Genomic DNA, 13,624 nt, shown 5'->3' on the forward strand with positions numbered 1-13,624 from the left:
TTTATAAACAAAAAAATTGCTGAATTTTTCGTATCTGTTATCTTACTTTAGTTTGCCTCAACCAAATGTTATAGAACTCATTTATACACAATGCTTATTACCACAAAACACAGATCAAGTTCGAAATTGGGTGGCCTTACTTTTTACTGTTCATGAGATATGCCCTTTATAAACATAAAAATTGCTTAATTTTTTGTTCCTTATTCTAATTTTAGTTTGCCCAACCAAATATTATGAAACTTATACACAATGCTAATTACCACAAAACACACATCAAGTTTGAAATTAGGTGGCGTCACTTTTTATACGACCGCAAAAAAATTTTTGTGGTCGTATATTGGTATGACGTTGGCGTCGTCGTCGTCGTCCGGCGTCGTCGTCCGAAAACTCATTAGTTTTCGCACTCTAACTTTAGTTTAAGTGAATGGATCTCTATGAAATTTTACCATAAGGTTCAATACCACAAAAGGAAGGTGGGGATTGATTTTGGGGGTTATGGTACCAACAGTTAAGGAATTAGGGGCCAAAAAGGGGCCAAAAATAAGCATTTTCTAGTTTCCAGACAGTAACTGTGGAAAGGTGTATGGATCTCTCTGAAATTATACTACAAGTTTCCATATCACAAAGGGATGGTTAGGATTTGCTTTGGGGGGTTATGGCTCAAACCGTTTAAGAATTAGGGGCAAAAAAGGGGGAAAAACAAGGTTGTCCTGGTTAATGGACAAATACTTTAGTACAAAACATAATTTAAAGCAGTGTAAGGGAGATAAATCAAATACATCATTGAAATTATCTCCCTTACACTGCTTTTAAATTATGTATAAAGTAATGGTTAATGAACAATTAAGATAATTTAAAACAGTGTAAGGGAGGTAATCCAAATACAACGTTTTGGTTACTTCCCTTACACTGCTTTTAAATTTTGTTTAAAGAAATGCATATTTATAAAGGAAGACTAGTAAAAATATCTGCAAATGTTGCATCTTTTTTTTTTTACAACAAAATCCATATGAAAGATTTGACACTATATTTTAAATTCTATTATAAAATAGATTAAGTTAGCACTATGGTAAATTTAAATGGGTAATTATGGTTGCAAACTCCATTGGAAATTTGAATTGAGATTATGACCATATCTTGAGGGAAAGAATTTTTTTGGGAAAAAAAGGGGGGGGGGGTTTAAAGAAATTGTGGGGGGTCAATTTTTTCTCATTTCAGATTTCAGAAATTAAAAAGAATTATTCTTCAAATATTATTTTTTTTTCAAATTTCAAATATTGAAAAATTTCAAGAAGTAATCTTTAATTGGACAGTATGGCGCATTATATTTGTAAAATCTTTGACCACATTTATTTATTTGTTATGCCGAATCTAACCGTGTATTTAGATTTTTAATTTTGGGTCCAGTTTTCAAATTGGTCTACATTAAGGTCCAAAGGGTCCAAAATTAAACTTTGTTTGATTTTAACAAAAATTGAATATATGGGGTTCTTTGATATGCTGAATCTAAACATGTATTTAGATTTTTGATTTTTGGCCCAGTTTTCAAGTTGGTCCAAATTGGGGTCCAAAATTAAACTTTGTTTGATTTCAACAAAAATTGAATATATGGGGTTCTTTGATATGCTGAATCTAACCATGTATTTAGATTTTTTATTTGTGGCCCAGTTTTCAAGTTGGTCCAAATTGGGGTCCAAAATTAAACTTTGTTTGATTTCAACAAAAATTGAATATATGGGGTTCTTTGATATGCTGAATCTAACCATGTATTTAGATTTTTTATTTGTGGCCCAGTTTTCAAGTTGGTCCAAATTGGGGTCCAAAATTAAACTTTGTTTGATTTCAACAAAAATTGAATATATGGGGTTCTTTGATATGCTGAATCTAACCATGTATTTAGATTTTTTATTTGTGGACCCTGCTATCAAATTGGTTCATATTGAGGTCAAAAGGGTCCAAAATTAAACTTTGTTTGATTTCAACAAAAATTGAATATATGGGGTTCTTTGATATGCTGAATCTAACCATGTATTTAGATTTTTGATTTTTGGGCCCCGTTATCAACTTTGTCCACATTGAGGTCAAAAGGGTCCAAAATTAAACTTAGTTTGATTTTAACAAAAATTGAATTCTTGGGGTTCTTTGATATGCTGAATCTAAACATGTGTTTAGATTTTTGATAATGGGCCAAGTTTTCAAGTTGGTCCAAGTTGGGGCCCAAATTAAACTTTGTTTGATTTCAACAAAAATTGAATATATGGGGTTCTTTGATATGCTGAATCTAACCATGTATTTAGATTTTTTATTTGTGGACCCCGCTATCAAATTGGTTCATGTTGAGGTCAAAAGGGTCCAAAATTAAACTTTGTTTGATTTCAACAAAAATTGAATATATGGGGTTCTTTGATATGCTGAATCTAACCATGTATTTAGATTTTTGATTTTTGGGCCCCGTTATCAACTTTGTCCACATTGAGGTCAAAAGGGTCCAAAATTAAACTTAGTTTGATTTTAACAAAAATTGAATTCTTGGGGTTCTTTGATATGCTGAATCTAAACATGTGTTTAGATTTTTGATAATGGGCCCAGTTTTCAAGTTGGTCCAAATTGGGGTCCAAAATTTAGCTTTATTTGATTTCAACAAAAATTGAATATATGGGGTTCTTTGATATGCTGAATCTAACCATGTATTTAGATTTTTTATTTGTGGCCCAGTTTTCAAGTTGGTCCAAATTGGGGTCCAAAATTAAACTTTGTTTGATTTCAACAAAAATTGAATATATGGGGTTCTTTGATATGCTGAATCTAACCATGTATTTAGATTTTTTATTTGTGGACCCCGCTATCAAATTGGTTCATATTGAGGTCAAAAGGGTCCAAAATTAAACTTTGTTTGATTTCAACAAAAATTGAATATATGGGGTTCTTTGATATGCTGAATCTAACCATGTATTTAGATTTTTGATTTTTGGGCCCCGTTATCAACTTTGTCCACATTGAGGTCAAAAGGGTCCAAAATGAAACTTAGTTTGATTTTAACAAAAATTGAATTCTTGGGGTTCTTTGATATGCTGAATCTAAACATGTATTTAGATTTTTGATAATGGGCCCAGTTTTCAAGTTGGTCCAAATTGGGGTCCAAAATTAAACTTTGTTTGATTTCAACAAAAATTGAATATATGGGGTTCTTTGATATGCTGAATCTTACCATGTATTTAGATTTTTTATTTGTGGACCCCGCTATCAAATTGGTTCATATTGAGTTCAAAAGGGTCCAAAATTAAACTTTGTTTGATTTCATCAAAAATTGAATTATTGGGGTTCTTTGATATGCTGAATCTAAACATGTATTTTGATTTTGGAAATTGGACCATAATAGGTAAATTAAAAAAAATTGAAGTTCTTAGACCACATTCTTTCTGTGTCAGAAACCTATGCTGTGTCAAATATTTAATCACAATCCAAATTCAGAGCTGTATCAAGCTTGAATGTTGTGTCCATACTTGCCCCAACTGTTCAGGGTTCGACCTCTGCGGTCGTATCAAGCTGCGCCCAGCGAAGCATTTTATTACTGTTCTTAGAGTAATGCCCCTTTATGAATGAAAAAATTGCTAAATCTGTCGTTTCCGTTCTTTAACTTTAGTTTGCCTCAACCAAATGTTATGAAACTTATGCCTATAATCACAAAACCGTTTTAACTACTTGAATCCTGCATCTGTATGTGGATGTTGACTCATGCATATTTACAAGCGGGGGCATCTGTGGCTCATAGACACATTCTCCATTTATTTATAAAAATTCTACTGGAGATATTTTTTGTCCAAATTGAATGATTATTTTTGGGTAAAGATTGCATGAAATGCAATCAAAACCCTATGGCACTAACTTGATATTTGAGATACACAAAATATAGTGCATTGATCATAAAATTCTAAACATCCTATCCATGAACATTTTCAGAAATTTATCAATGAAATATATGCTCAGATATTCAAGTTACAAAATGATGTTATACTTGTCAAGAAAATTACATAACTTAAGGTGCAGGAATCTAATATTTTTTTTTAAAATATCAATGATGTCATTGTTTAAGTAATCTTTAAAATTGGAGTTATCTTCCTTTGTCTATAATTGTAGTTGAATCAACTACAACCAATGCTTTATACTAAGCAATGTTTAATTTGACTTACCACTGATAAATTAAAGCAAACTTTACACTTCAGTGCTTACAAGCACTTTGATTTTTATTTGATACAGAAATGTCTGTAGTTTCTTGCAATAATTATAAAATATATATATGATTTGTATTTTTAGGGAAATCACTGTTTAAAGACAAATATGAATTTCTGCACGAAAAAATCATATGGCTATATATATAGGAAAAAAATTACACTTAATTTCAATATTTGTATACAAATAATGATTTCTCAGTAAGGACATGTCATAAAAACATTTCATAATAACCATTAAAAGGTGTACACATTTATGAGTTTATCCTTAAAAATTTCCTCAAAATCAGACCTCAAATATAGTGAAATTTGGGATAGGTGAAACACTTTTGACCTTGGACTGTAGGTTTCTCATGAATTAAGTTAACTTAGTTTGTATTCCCCTGTCTCTAAGTGGCAGTTGCATATCATGTTACTCATTGCACGTTGTCCTTCTGTAATTAATAATTTGTCAAGTTTTTTTTCTTGCTTTGCCTGCAGATATTGATTTGAGTATTGGTACATTAGTGTTAAATAATGACTGTTAGATTTGAAATGTTATTATACCCCACGCAACGAGTTGCGGAGGGTATAATGTTTTTGACCCGTCCGTCCGTCTGTCCATCTGTCCGCCCGTCAGTCCTGTTACTTGTCATCGCAACTCCTCTCAAACCACACAACAGAATTTCACAAAACCTTTTTAGATAATAAGGACATACTATGTAGTTGTGCATATCGACAGGAAATTACGATTCAATTTTTTTCCCAGGAGTTACTCCCCTTTGAACTTATTTGCCCAATATTCTACTGCAACAGTTTGTCATCACAACTCCTCTCAAACCACACAACAGAATTTCATGAAACCTTTTCAGATAATAAGGACATACTACGTAGATGTGCATATCGACAGGAAATTACGATTCAATTTTTTTGTCAGGAGTTATGCCCCTTTGAACTTATTTGCCCAATATACTACTGCAACCTTTTGTCATCGCAACTCCTCTCAAACCACACAACAGAATTTCACGAAACCTTTTTAGATAATAAGGACATACAATGTAGTTGTGCATATCGACAGGAAATTACGATTCAATTTTTTTTTCTAGGAGTTACGCCCCTTTGAACTTATTTACTTTAATGTACTACTGCAAGTTTGTCAACTCAACTCCTCTGAAACCACACAACAAAATTTCATGAAACTTTGTAGATAATAAGGACATACTACGTAGATGTGCATATCGACAGGAAATTACAATTCAATTTTTTTTCCAGGAGTTACGCCCCTTTGAACTTATTTGCCCAATATACTACTGCAACCTTTTGTCATCGCAACTCCTCTCAAACCACACAACAGAATTTCATGAAACTGTGTAGATAATAAGGACATACTACGTAGATGTGCATATCGACAGGAAATTACGATTAAATTTTTTTTCCAGGAGTTACGCCCCTTTGAACTTATTTGCCCAATATACTACTGCAACCTTTTGTCATCGCAACTCCTTTCAAACCACACAACAGAATTTCATGAAACTGTGTAGATAATAAGGACATACTATGTAGATGGGCATATTGACAGGAAATTATGATTCAATTTTTTTTTCCTGATACAATTTTTTTTTCTTACACTTATTTTATTTCTCCAATGACAATGTGGGGACATGGGGTATGTGAGCGCACTCACTAAGGTTCTTTCATTAAGAACAATATTTATTTAAAGAAGAAATATAAAGAAATGTAAAAGAACTTATTAATTAATATTTATTTCAATTAACTTTTTAATTTAACAAGTTATTCATGAAGCGTGAAAGAAAGTGATTCCTATTGTTTGTTAAGTATTATGTTTTTAGTGTTTTAATTTATATTTTTACTTACGATGTATGTTAATGTGTATGTGTATTTATTGTAGAGAATCTGTTGTTACGATATACTGCCAAATGTAATTTTTGATTAATAAGGATATGTATAATTCTAACCGCATACTCGACTTTATTTGATGTGATCCGTACAATGACTTGCATATCCAGTTTCTTAAGACATATGTTCTTTTTTTAAATATATGCCAAATGAGTTTTTTGTCTCAGTTTTTGCAGTTCTTTGAATATGGAAATGTAATAGTGTTAGCTGGCATGGTGTCCTATGCACACCTATTCTTGTTATACCCCACGCAACGAGTTGCGGAGGGTATAATGTTTTTGACCCGTCTGTCCGTCCGTCAGTCCGTCAGTCCTTGTCATCGCAACTCCTCTCAAACCACACAACAGAATTTCACGAAACCTTTTTAGATAATAAGGACATACTATGTAGTTATGCATATCGACAGGAAATTACGATTCAATTTTTTTTCTAGGAGTTACGCCCCTTTGAACTTATTTACTTTAATGTACTACTGCAACAGTTTGTCATCTCAACTCCTCTGAAACCACACAACAAAATTTCATGAAACTTTGTAGATAATAAGGACATACTATTTAGATGTTCATATCGACAGGAAATTACGATTCAATTTATTTTCCAGGAGTTATGCCCCTTTGAACTTATTTGCCCAATATACTACTGCAACCTTTTGTCATCGCAACTCCTCTCAAACCACACAACAGAATTTCATGCAACCTTTTCAGATAATAAGGACATACTACGTAGATGTGCGTATTGACAGGAAATTATGATTCAATTTTTTTTCTAGGAGTTACGACCCTTTAAACTTATTTGCTTCAATATACCTCTGCAACAGTTTGTCATCGCAACTCCTCTGAAACCACACAACAGAATTTCATGAAACTTTGTAGATAATAAGGACATACTATGTAGATGTGCATATCGACAGGAAATGATGATTCAATTTTTTTTCAAGGAGTTACGACCCTTTAAACTTATTTGCTTCAATATACCTCTGCAACAGTTTGTCATCGCAACTCCTCTGAAACCACACAACAGAATTTCATGAAACTTTGTAGATAATAAGGACATACTAGGTAGATGTGCATATCAACAGGAAATTATGATTCCATTTTTTTTTCTTACAGTTATTTTATTTCTCCAGTGACATTGTGGGGACGTGGGGTATGTGAGCGCGCTCACTAAGGCTCTTTAATTTTATGTACAATTAGATGTCGTATTGATCACAGATGGTATTAAGATTAATAGTAAGTGAAATGATGCATTGATATTCAGAATTTTGGTAATTATTATTATTTTCTAATTGCAGGGGAATGGTTGGAAGAAGAAATGACCAGTTTAGATTTTACTGTTCAGTTGCTGATACTAGGATACATAGCACCAGAAAAATTGAAAAAGGTACAGTATCAATTAAAAAAAAAAGTGGTATTTTGTATACTTAGAGTGTAAGGATTTATAAAAAGAATTACAAGTGATCATTTTTTCATGATGCTGATTTGATATTCAAACTGGCTGAGGTAAAAACTTTGAAATTGTTTCTGATGTGTGGGAAAATTTGTATTTTGAAGAATACTTAAATTTTTAGTATGCTTCTACCATTGGTAATCATTGTCTCATTGACATTTATGAAATAGACTATTTTCATATTATAGATTTTGACTACAGAGTATATAAGTTTTCGACAGGTTGCCTTCACTGTGGTAGGACATTCTAGTACTCATCCAAGTAAGAGCAACTAAATGTGGTAGGACATTCTCGTGCTCGTCCAAGTAAGGGCAATGAAAAGAAGTAAAATCAAGCTCACAATCGTGCAATTCGGGGGGAAAATTAACTGTTTTTTAATAATTTATTGTGTATTGAAAACATTAAACAGTTAATGTTTTCCCCGAATTGCAGTGATTTTAAGCTTAATTTTATTTCTTTTGGTTGCTCTTACTTGACCGAGTACCAGAATGTCCTTCCACACAGTACGTAACCTGTCAAAAATTTTATACTCCAGAGTCAAATGTCAGTAATATTAGAATAGTCTATTGCACACCAAGATATTGCTATGGATAGTTTTCAATAGACATTATTTGAGTTGGAGTTTTCTCAAAAACATTTTTGTTTAAGCCTTGTTTAATTTATCAATATGATATAGTAAGGATCTTTTATCAGACTTACATGTACTTGTCCATGTCAAATATGTTTAAATTTTGTTAGTCAATTAAGAAAATGAACTAGTTTGACCTCTTATATGGTGATTAAGTTTTCGTTAATGCAAAAAATGTCAAAGAATGAACAATTAAAATCTGCATTTTAGTTTTTGCGGGAACCGGTAATATATTTAAAAAAAGAAGATGTGGTATGATTGTTAATGAGACAACTGTCTACCAGAGATTAAATGAGGTAGATGCAAGCAACTGTAGGGACTTCAATAATGAGCAAAACCCATACTGAATATTACTGGTAATCTATAAAAGGTTCCTGCATGAAAATATGTAAAACCATTCAAACGAGAAAACCAACTGCCTGATTTATGTACAAAGCAGTAAATGAAATACAAATGTGATAGACAGGGACCAATGACAACCACTAAATTACAGGCTCCTGACTTAGGACATGCACATGCAGAATATGTTGGGGGTTAATCATGTTTGCAAGCTCTCAACCTTCCTCTAGCATAAGAAAGTGGTGTAACAGCACAACATGAGAACAAACTGTAACATTCTGTTGATAAAGGCTTGACTCATCAGATTGACACAAAGCTAAAAAAAAACAAATAACAGAAAGAATTAGTTTCTGTCACGTTATTGTACATTCTTTAAGTTTCAAAAATATAAACCCACACATTACATTTTGATTCTAATAATCTTACAATTTAAAATTGAAAGTACTTCAGGGGGTTATTCTAATATTCGGTAAATGTTTGATTATGATAGACAGTACTGATATATTTTCAGGCATGTCATAATATCCGCAATGACCTGGCACAGTCTTCAGGTAGGTTTACCTTCTTAGTACCAATAACTGTGACACTATTGCAATAAGTTCATAGAAATGTCTTAAAATTTTTGGATTGCATCTTTCTCAAAACAATTTGGCACCTTAGCTATCGTTTAAGTGCAAATGAAATTTACACTAAGCAGTATATATGCAGGGTTATATAGTTTTTGACCTATCACACATTTAGGTGTTCCGGATGCTAATTCAAATACTTTTCATTGAATATATGATCATATATAATGAGAGAAAGATCCCTAATGATTTTGAGGTCACAACAGGGTCAAATTCATATTTATATATTTACCTACAATAGGTCGAAATTTGTGCAGAAAGTGATTTCCAGGTGATACATCAAATATTATACATGAAATTACAACTTATATACTTGATATATATGGACACATACAATGAGAGGAAGATCCCTATTGATTTTGAGGTCACTACATCTAAGGCCCATGTCAGTGACCAAAAATGAAAAGTTATTTGTGCAGGAAAGTGGTTCCATGATACTAAATCAAATAATTCATATCATCTAACAACCTTTATTTTAAATTGATATGTAGTTGAAGGAAGGGCCCAATTGATTTTGAAGTCACTAGGTCTAAGGTCAGGTTCATAGCTGCTCAAAAAATTGTTGGACAATATTACTGTCTGAGTCATAACAGAAAAGAATCTAACTTAAGTAAACAAAACAAACTATGCCAGCAGGTCTAATCTAATCTAATTTGGGTTAATGACAACAACCCTGTAGGGTATTGCGCCAGATTATCATATAATAAAAAAATTGTTATATTTAATTTCATGTTTTCAAATACCTTTTATCATGTTTATGGTTTAAAAAAAGAATTGCCTTTAGTTGTTTGTGAGTTTTTTGTTATTCCATTAAGTCCTACTATTTATTACTAATAGTTTATTTAATAATTATCAGATCTCTATAAGCTCTTTCCGTTTATATGGAAGGTATAAGGTTCTTTTAAGATTGATTACCATAAATGCCAATTTTTCATATTATGTGATTACTGCTCTAAGATTTTGTGAATATGTGATTACTTCTCAAAAATGTTTTTTGAATATGTGATTACCACTCCAAGGATTTGTGATTACTTCTCAAAAATGTTTTTTGAATATGTGATTACCACTCCAAGGATTTGTGAATATGTGATTACTTTTCAAAAATGTTTTTTGAATATGTGATTACCACTCCAAGGATTTTAGAATGAATATGTGATTACTTCTCAAAATTGTTTTATGAAAATGTGATTACCAGACTTTTCCCATGGGTTTAATGTACGTGTTTTTTGCTGACAGATACTAATATTGTGGACATATTTAGAATGTTTTCCATCAATGAGACAACGCTAACAGTGATAGGTTGTTTGTTTAATGAAGTTGACCTTCAGTTGGACCCTCACAGCATTGTTTTAGCCTTAGTACAGGTAAATTTATCAATTTTGAAGCTTATTTTTTCCAATTGCAAATAATTTATGTTTACCTGCAATAATAAACTGTACCATTTCTTTTAATTTTTAAGGACAAGAAATTTATGGTAATATTTTTTTTCAAAAATTTCATTGAGTAATAATCCAAACCAGGCCTAAAGTGGTCAAATGCATTAATATCTCTGCCTTTATCATCATATAGAGACACTAAACATTCCACTGTATGCTTTTCTATTAATACAACATTATGAATTGTTATAAGTATGTTATATGCTAAAATAATGTAATTCATCATCAGGAGTGCAGAATATACTAAAATTAGTTATATCAAAGTAGAAGGTCCGTTAAGGGCTAATTTCGGCCAAAAATTTGAAGTACATCTGATGAAAGAATTTTGACATTTTTAAACACTTAGCGTCTACTTCAGTCAATTCAATTAGTTTATGTTAAAGATTTAATCTGATTTGTTCAAAAGATGGGCAGGGCTTCAGCTTGTATACCTTATACTTAAATGTTATTGGATGTTAAGTATCATGCAGAGTATAATGTATACAAGCTGAAGCCCCACCTGTCTATTGAATGCAGATGTCAATCTTAATTACAATGCTAGAGCAAACATTTATACAAACAAAGCAAGCAAGCCCACCAAACCTTTAAACTACAAGCATTAGGAAAATAACTCCAAAGAAATCATAAATATCTAAGTTCTTTCTATCCAATTGCTGTGAAACTTGTAACTTTTATTGTCTTGACAATAAAAAACCATGAAAAATGAATAAAAATCAAGTTAATCATGCTTATAAATAGTCTGCTATTTTAGGTATTACCTTCCTTGATTGATGAATCATGGGTAAACTGTTGGTCTTTTGTTGGCTGCATGTTAAATCAGGAGAAATTGGCCATCAGGTATAAAGTTCAAGGTAGCAGAGAGGTAGTTACAGGACATTCTTCAGGTATGTAATTCGTAGTACAGAGAATCATACTTTAAGAAGCTACATTTTTTCAAATAATCAGTTATTATGACCACATCACTAGTTAACTGAATTACATTAATTGCAATCAATGGCGTTTGTTGTCTTTAACTTAAAAAAAAAATGTTCTCTGAAATCATTCTACCAATACCAACCAAACTTGGACTGCATGACCCTAAAGAATCTAGTGTAAAATTTATGTTTTTGTTCCTGTCAGTCAACCAAAAAAGACCATCAGGTTAAAATACAAAGGAATGTTTTGTTTAATGTCTTGAAAACCTTAATGGATGGAGAAAAACTGATTGTTCATAAATGTTCAAACGGTCAACATACCTTTTGTTCCATAAAAGTTATACCTATCTTCTGCATTTTTGACAATAATCATGAAAACCATAATAGATAAAGAGAATCTGTAAGCATAAAAATTTATTAGAAAGACAACATCTACAAATAAATTATCATTTCAGATCAATTGTAAATTGACTCCATGTAGGAGTTATTGCCCAATGTTTACCCATATTTTTTTACAATTTTGTTTTTTTTCTTTAAAGCTAAAAGATGAAGAGAATTAGCAAAAATGATCAGCTAGATAAGATTCACATATATAAACAAACATATCAGATTGCAATTAAGAACAAATATATTTTTATATCCTAACAGCATATTTTTGCCAGGTGAGTGATTCAGGCTCTTAGGAGCCTTTTGTTTGATTCATACCCTACTCTCAGACCCCTGAAACATTTCACCTCTTGATTAATAAAGAATATATTTTATTATGCCCCACCTACGATAGTAGAGGGGCATTATGTTTTTGAGTCTGTGCATCTGTTCATTCGTCTGTCCATCTGTCCCGCTTCAGGTTAAAGTGTTTGGTCAAGGTTGTTTTTGATGAAGTTGAAGTCCAATCAACTTGAAACTTAGTACACATGTTCCCTATGATTTGATCTTTCTAATTTAAATGCCTAATAAGAGTTTTGACCCCAATTTCACAGTCAACTGAACATAAAAAATGATAGTGCAAGTGGGGTATCCTTGTACTATGAACACATTCTTGTTTTTTTTTAAATCTAAATAGAGGTCTTAAATGTATTTAATAATTAAAGACTGTCTACTCTGCTTCCTGCCATCAACATTTCTGTAAACATTTAACAGTCATAAATTTAACTTTGGCTCAGAAGTTATCCATTTAGATTAAAATATGACTAAAGAATTGTTTTTATTCCTTTTTGTTGAGCCTGCGACTTTTGTCGCAAAAGCGAGACATAGCGATCCTACATTCCGTCGTCGTGGGCGGCGTCCACAAATATTCACTCTGTGGTTAAAGTTTTAGAAATTTTAATAACTTTCTTAAACTATCCTGAATTTCTACCAAACTTGGACAGAAGCTTGTTTATGATCATAAGATAGTATCCAGAAGTAAATTTTATTCCTTTTTGTCGAGCCTGCGACTTTTGTTACAAAAGCCAGAAATAGCAATCCTACATTCCGTCGGCAGCGGCATTGTCCACAAATATTCACTCTGTGGTTAAAGTTTTTGAAATTTTAATAACTTTCTTAAACTATCCTGGATTTCTACCAAACTTGGACAGAAGCTTGTTTATGATCATAAGATAGTATCCAGAAGTAAATTTTGTAAAAAAAAAATCCTGTTTATCCGTATTTTACTTATAAATGGACTTATTTTTTCTGCCAGTTAACATTACATTCACTCTGTGGTTAAAGTTTTTAAAATTTTATTAACTTTCTTAGAATATCCTGGACTTCTATCAAACTTGGACAGAAGCTTGTTTATGATCATAAGATAATATCCAGAAGTAAATTTTGTAAAAAAAAATCCTGTTTATCCGTATTTTACTTATAAATGGACTTAGTTTTTCTGCCAGTTAACATAACATTCACTCTGTGGTTAAAGTTTAAATTTTTTTTTATAACTTTCTTAAACTATCCTGGATTTGTACCAAACTTTGACAGAAGCTTGTTTATGATCAAAAGTTAGTATCTAGAAGGAAATTTTGTAAAAATTCATTTCCTGTGTTTCCGTATATTACTTATAAATGGACTTAGTTTTTCTTCCAGTTAACATTACATACAGTGTGCATTAAAAGTTTTTAAAACATTTATT

At 31.7% G+C, this 13,624-nt stretch overlaps 1 protein-coding gene across 1 annotated transcript in view; it reads left to right on the plus strand.

The window, feature by feature from the left end:
* The window catches only part of LOC127729961 (uncharacterized), a 42,289-nt gene that overhangs the window by 26,294 nt on the left and 2,371 nt on the right, over window positions 1–13,624 (plus strand). Inside the window, exons 11-14 of the mRNA XM_052237960.1 lie at window positions 7,417–7,505; window positions 9,050–9,089; window positions 10,401–10,528; window positions 11,352–11,484. Coding sequence (XP_052093920.1) covers window positions 7,417–7,505; window positions 9,050–9,089; window positions 10,401–10,528; window positions 11,352–11,484 — 390 coding nt within the window. The remainder of the gene's footprint in view (window positions 1–7,416; window positions 7,506–9,049; window positions 9,090–10,400; window positions 10,529–11,351; window positions 11,485–13,624) is intronic.

The sequence above is a fragment of the Mytilus californianus genome, unplaced genomic scaffold, assembly GCF_021869535.1.
Source record: "Mytilus californianus isolate M0D057914Y unplaced genomic scaffold, xbMytCali1.0.p SCAF_2, whole genome shotgun sequence".
NCBI lineage: Eukaryota > Metazoa > Mollusca > Bivalvia > Mytilida > Mytilidae > Mytilus > Mytilus californianus.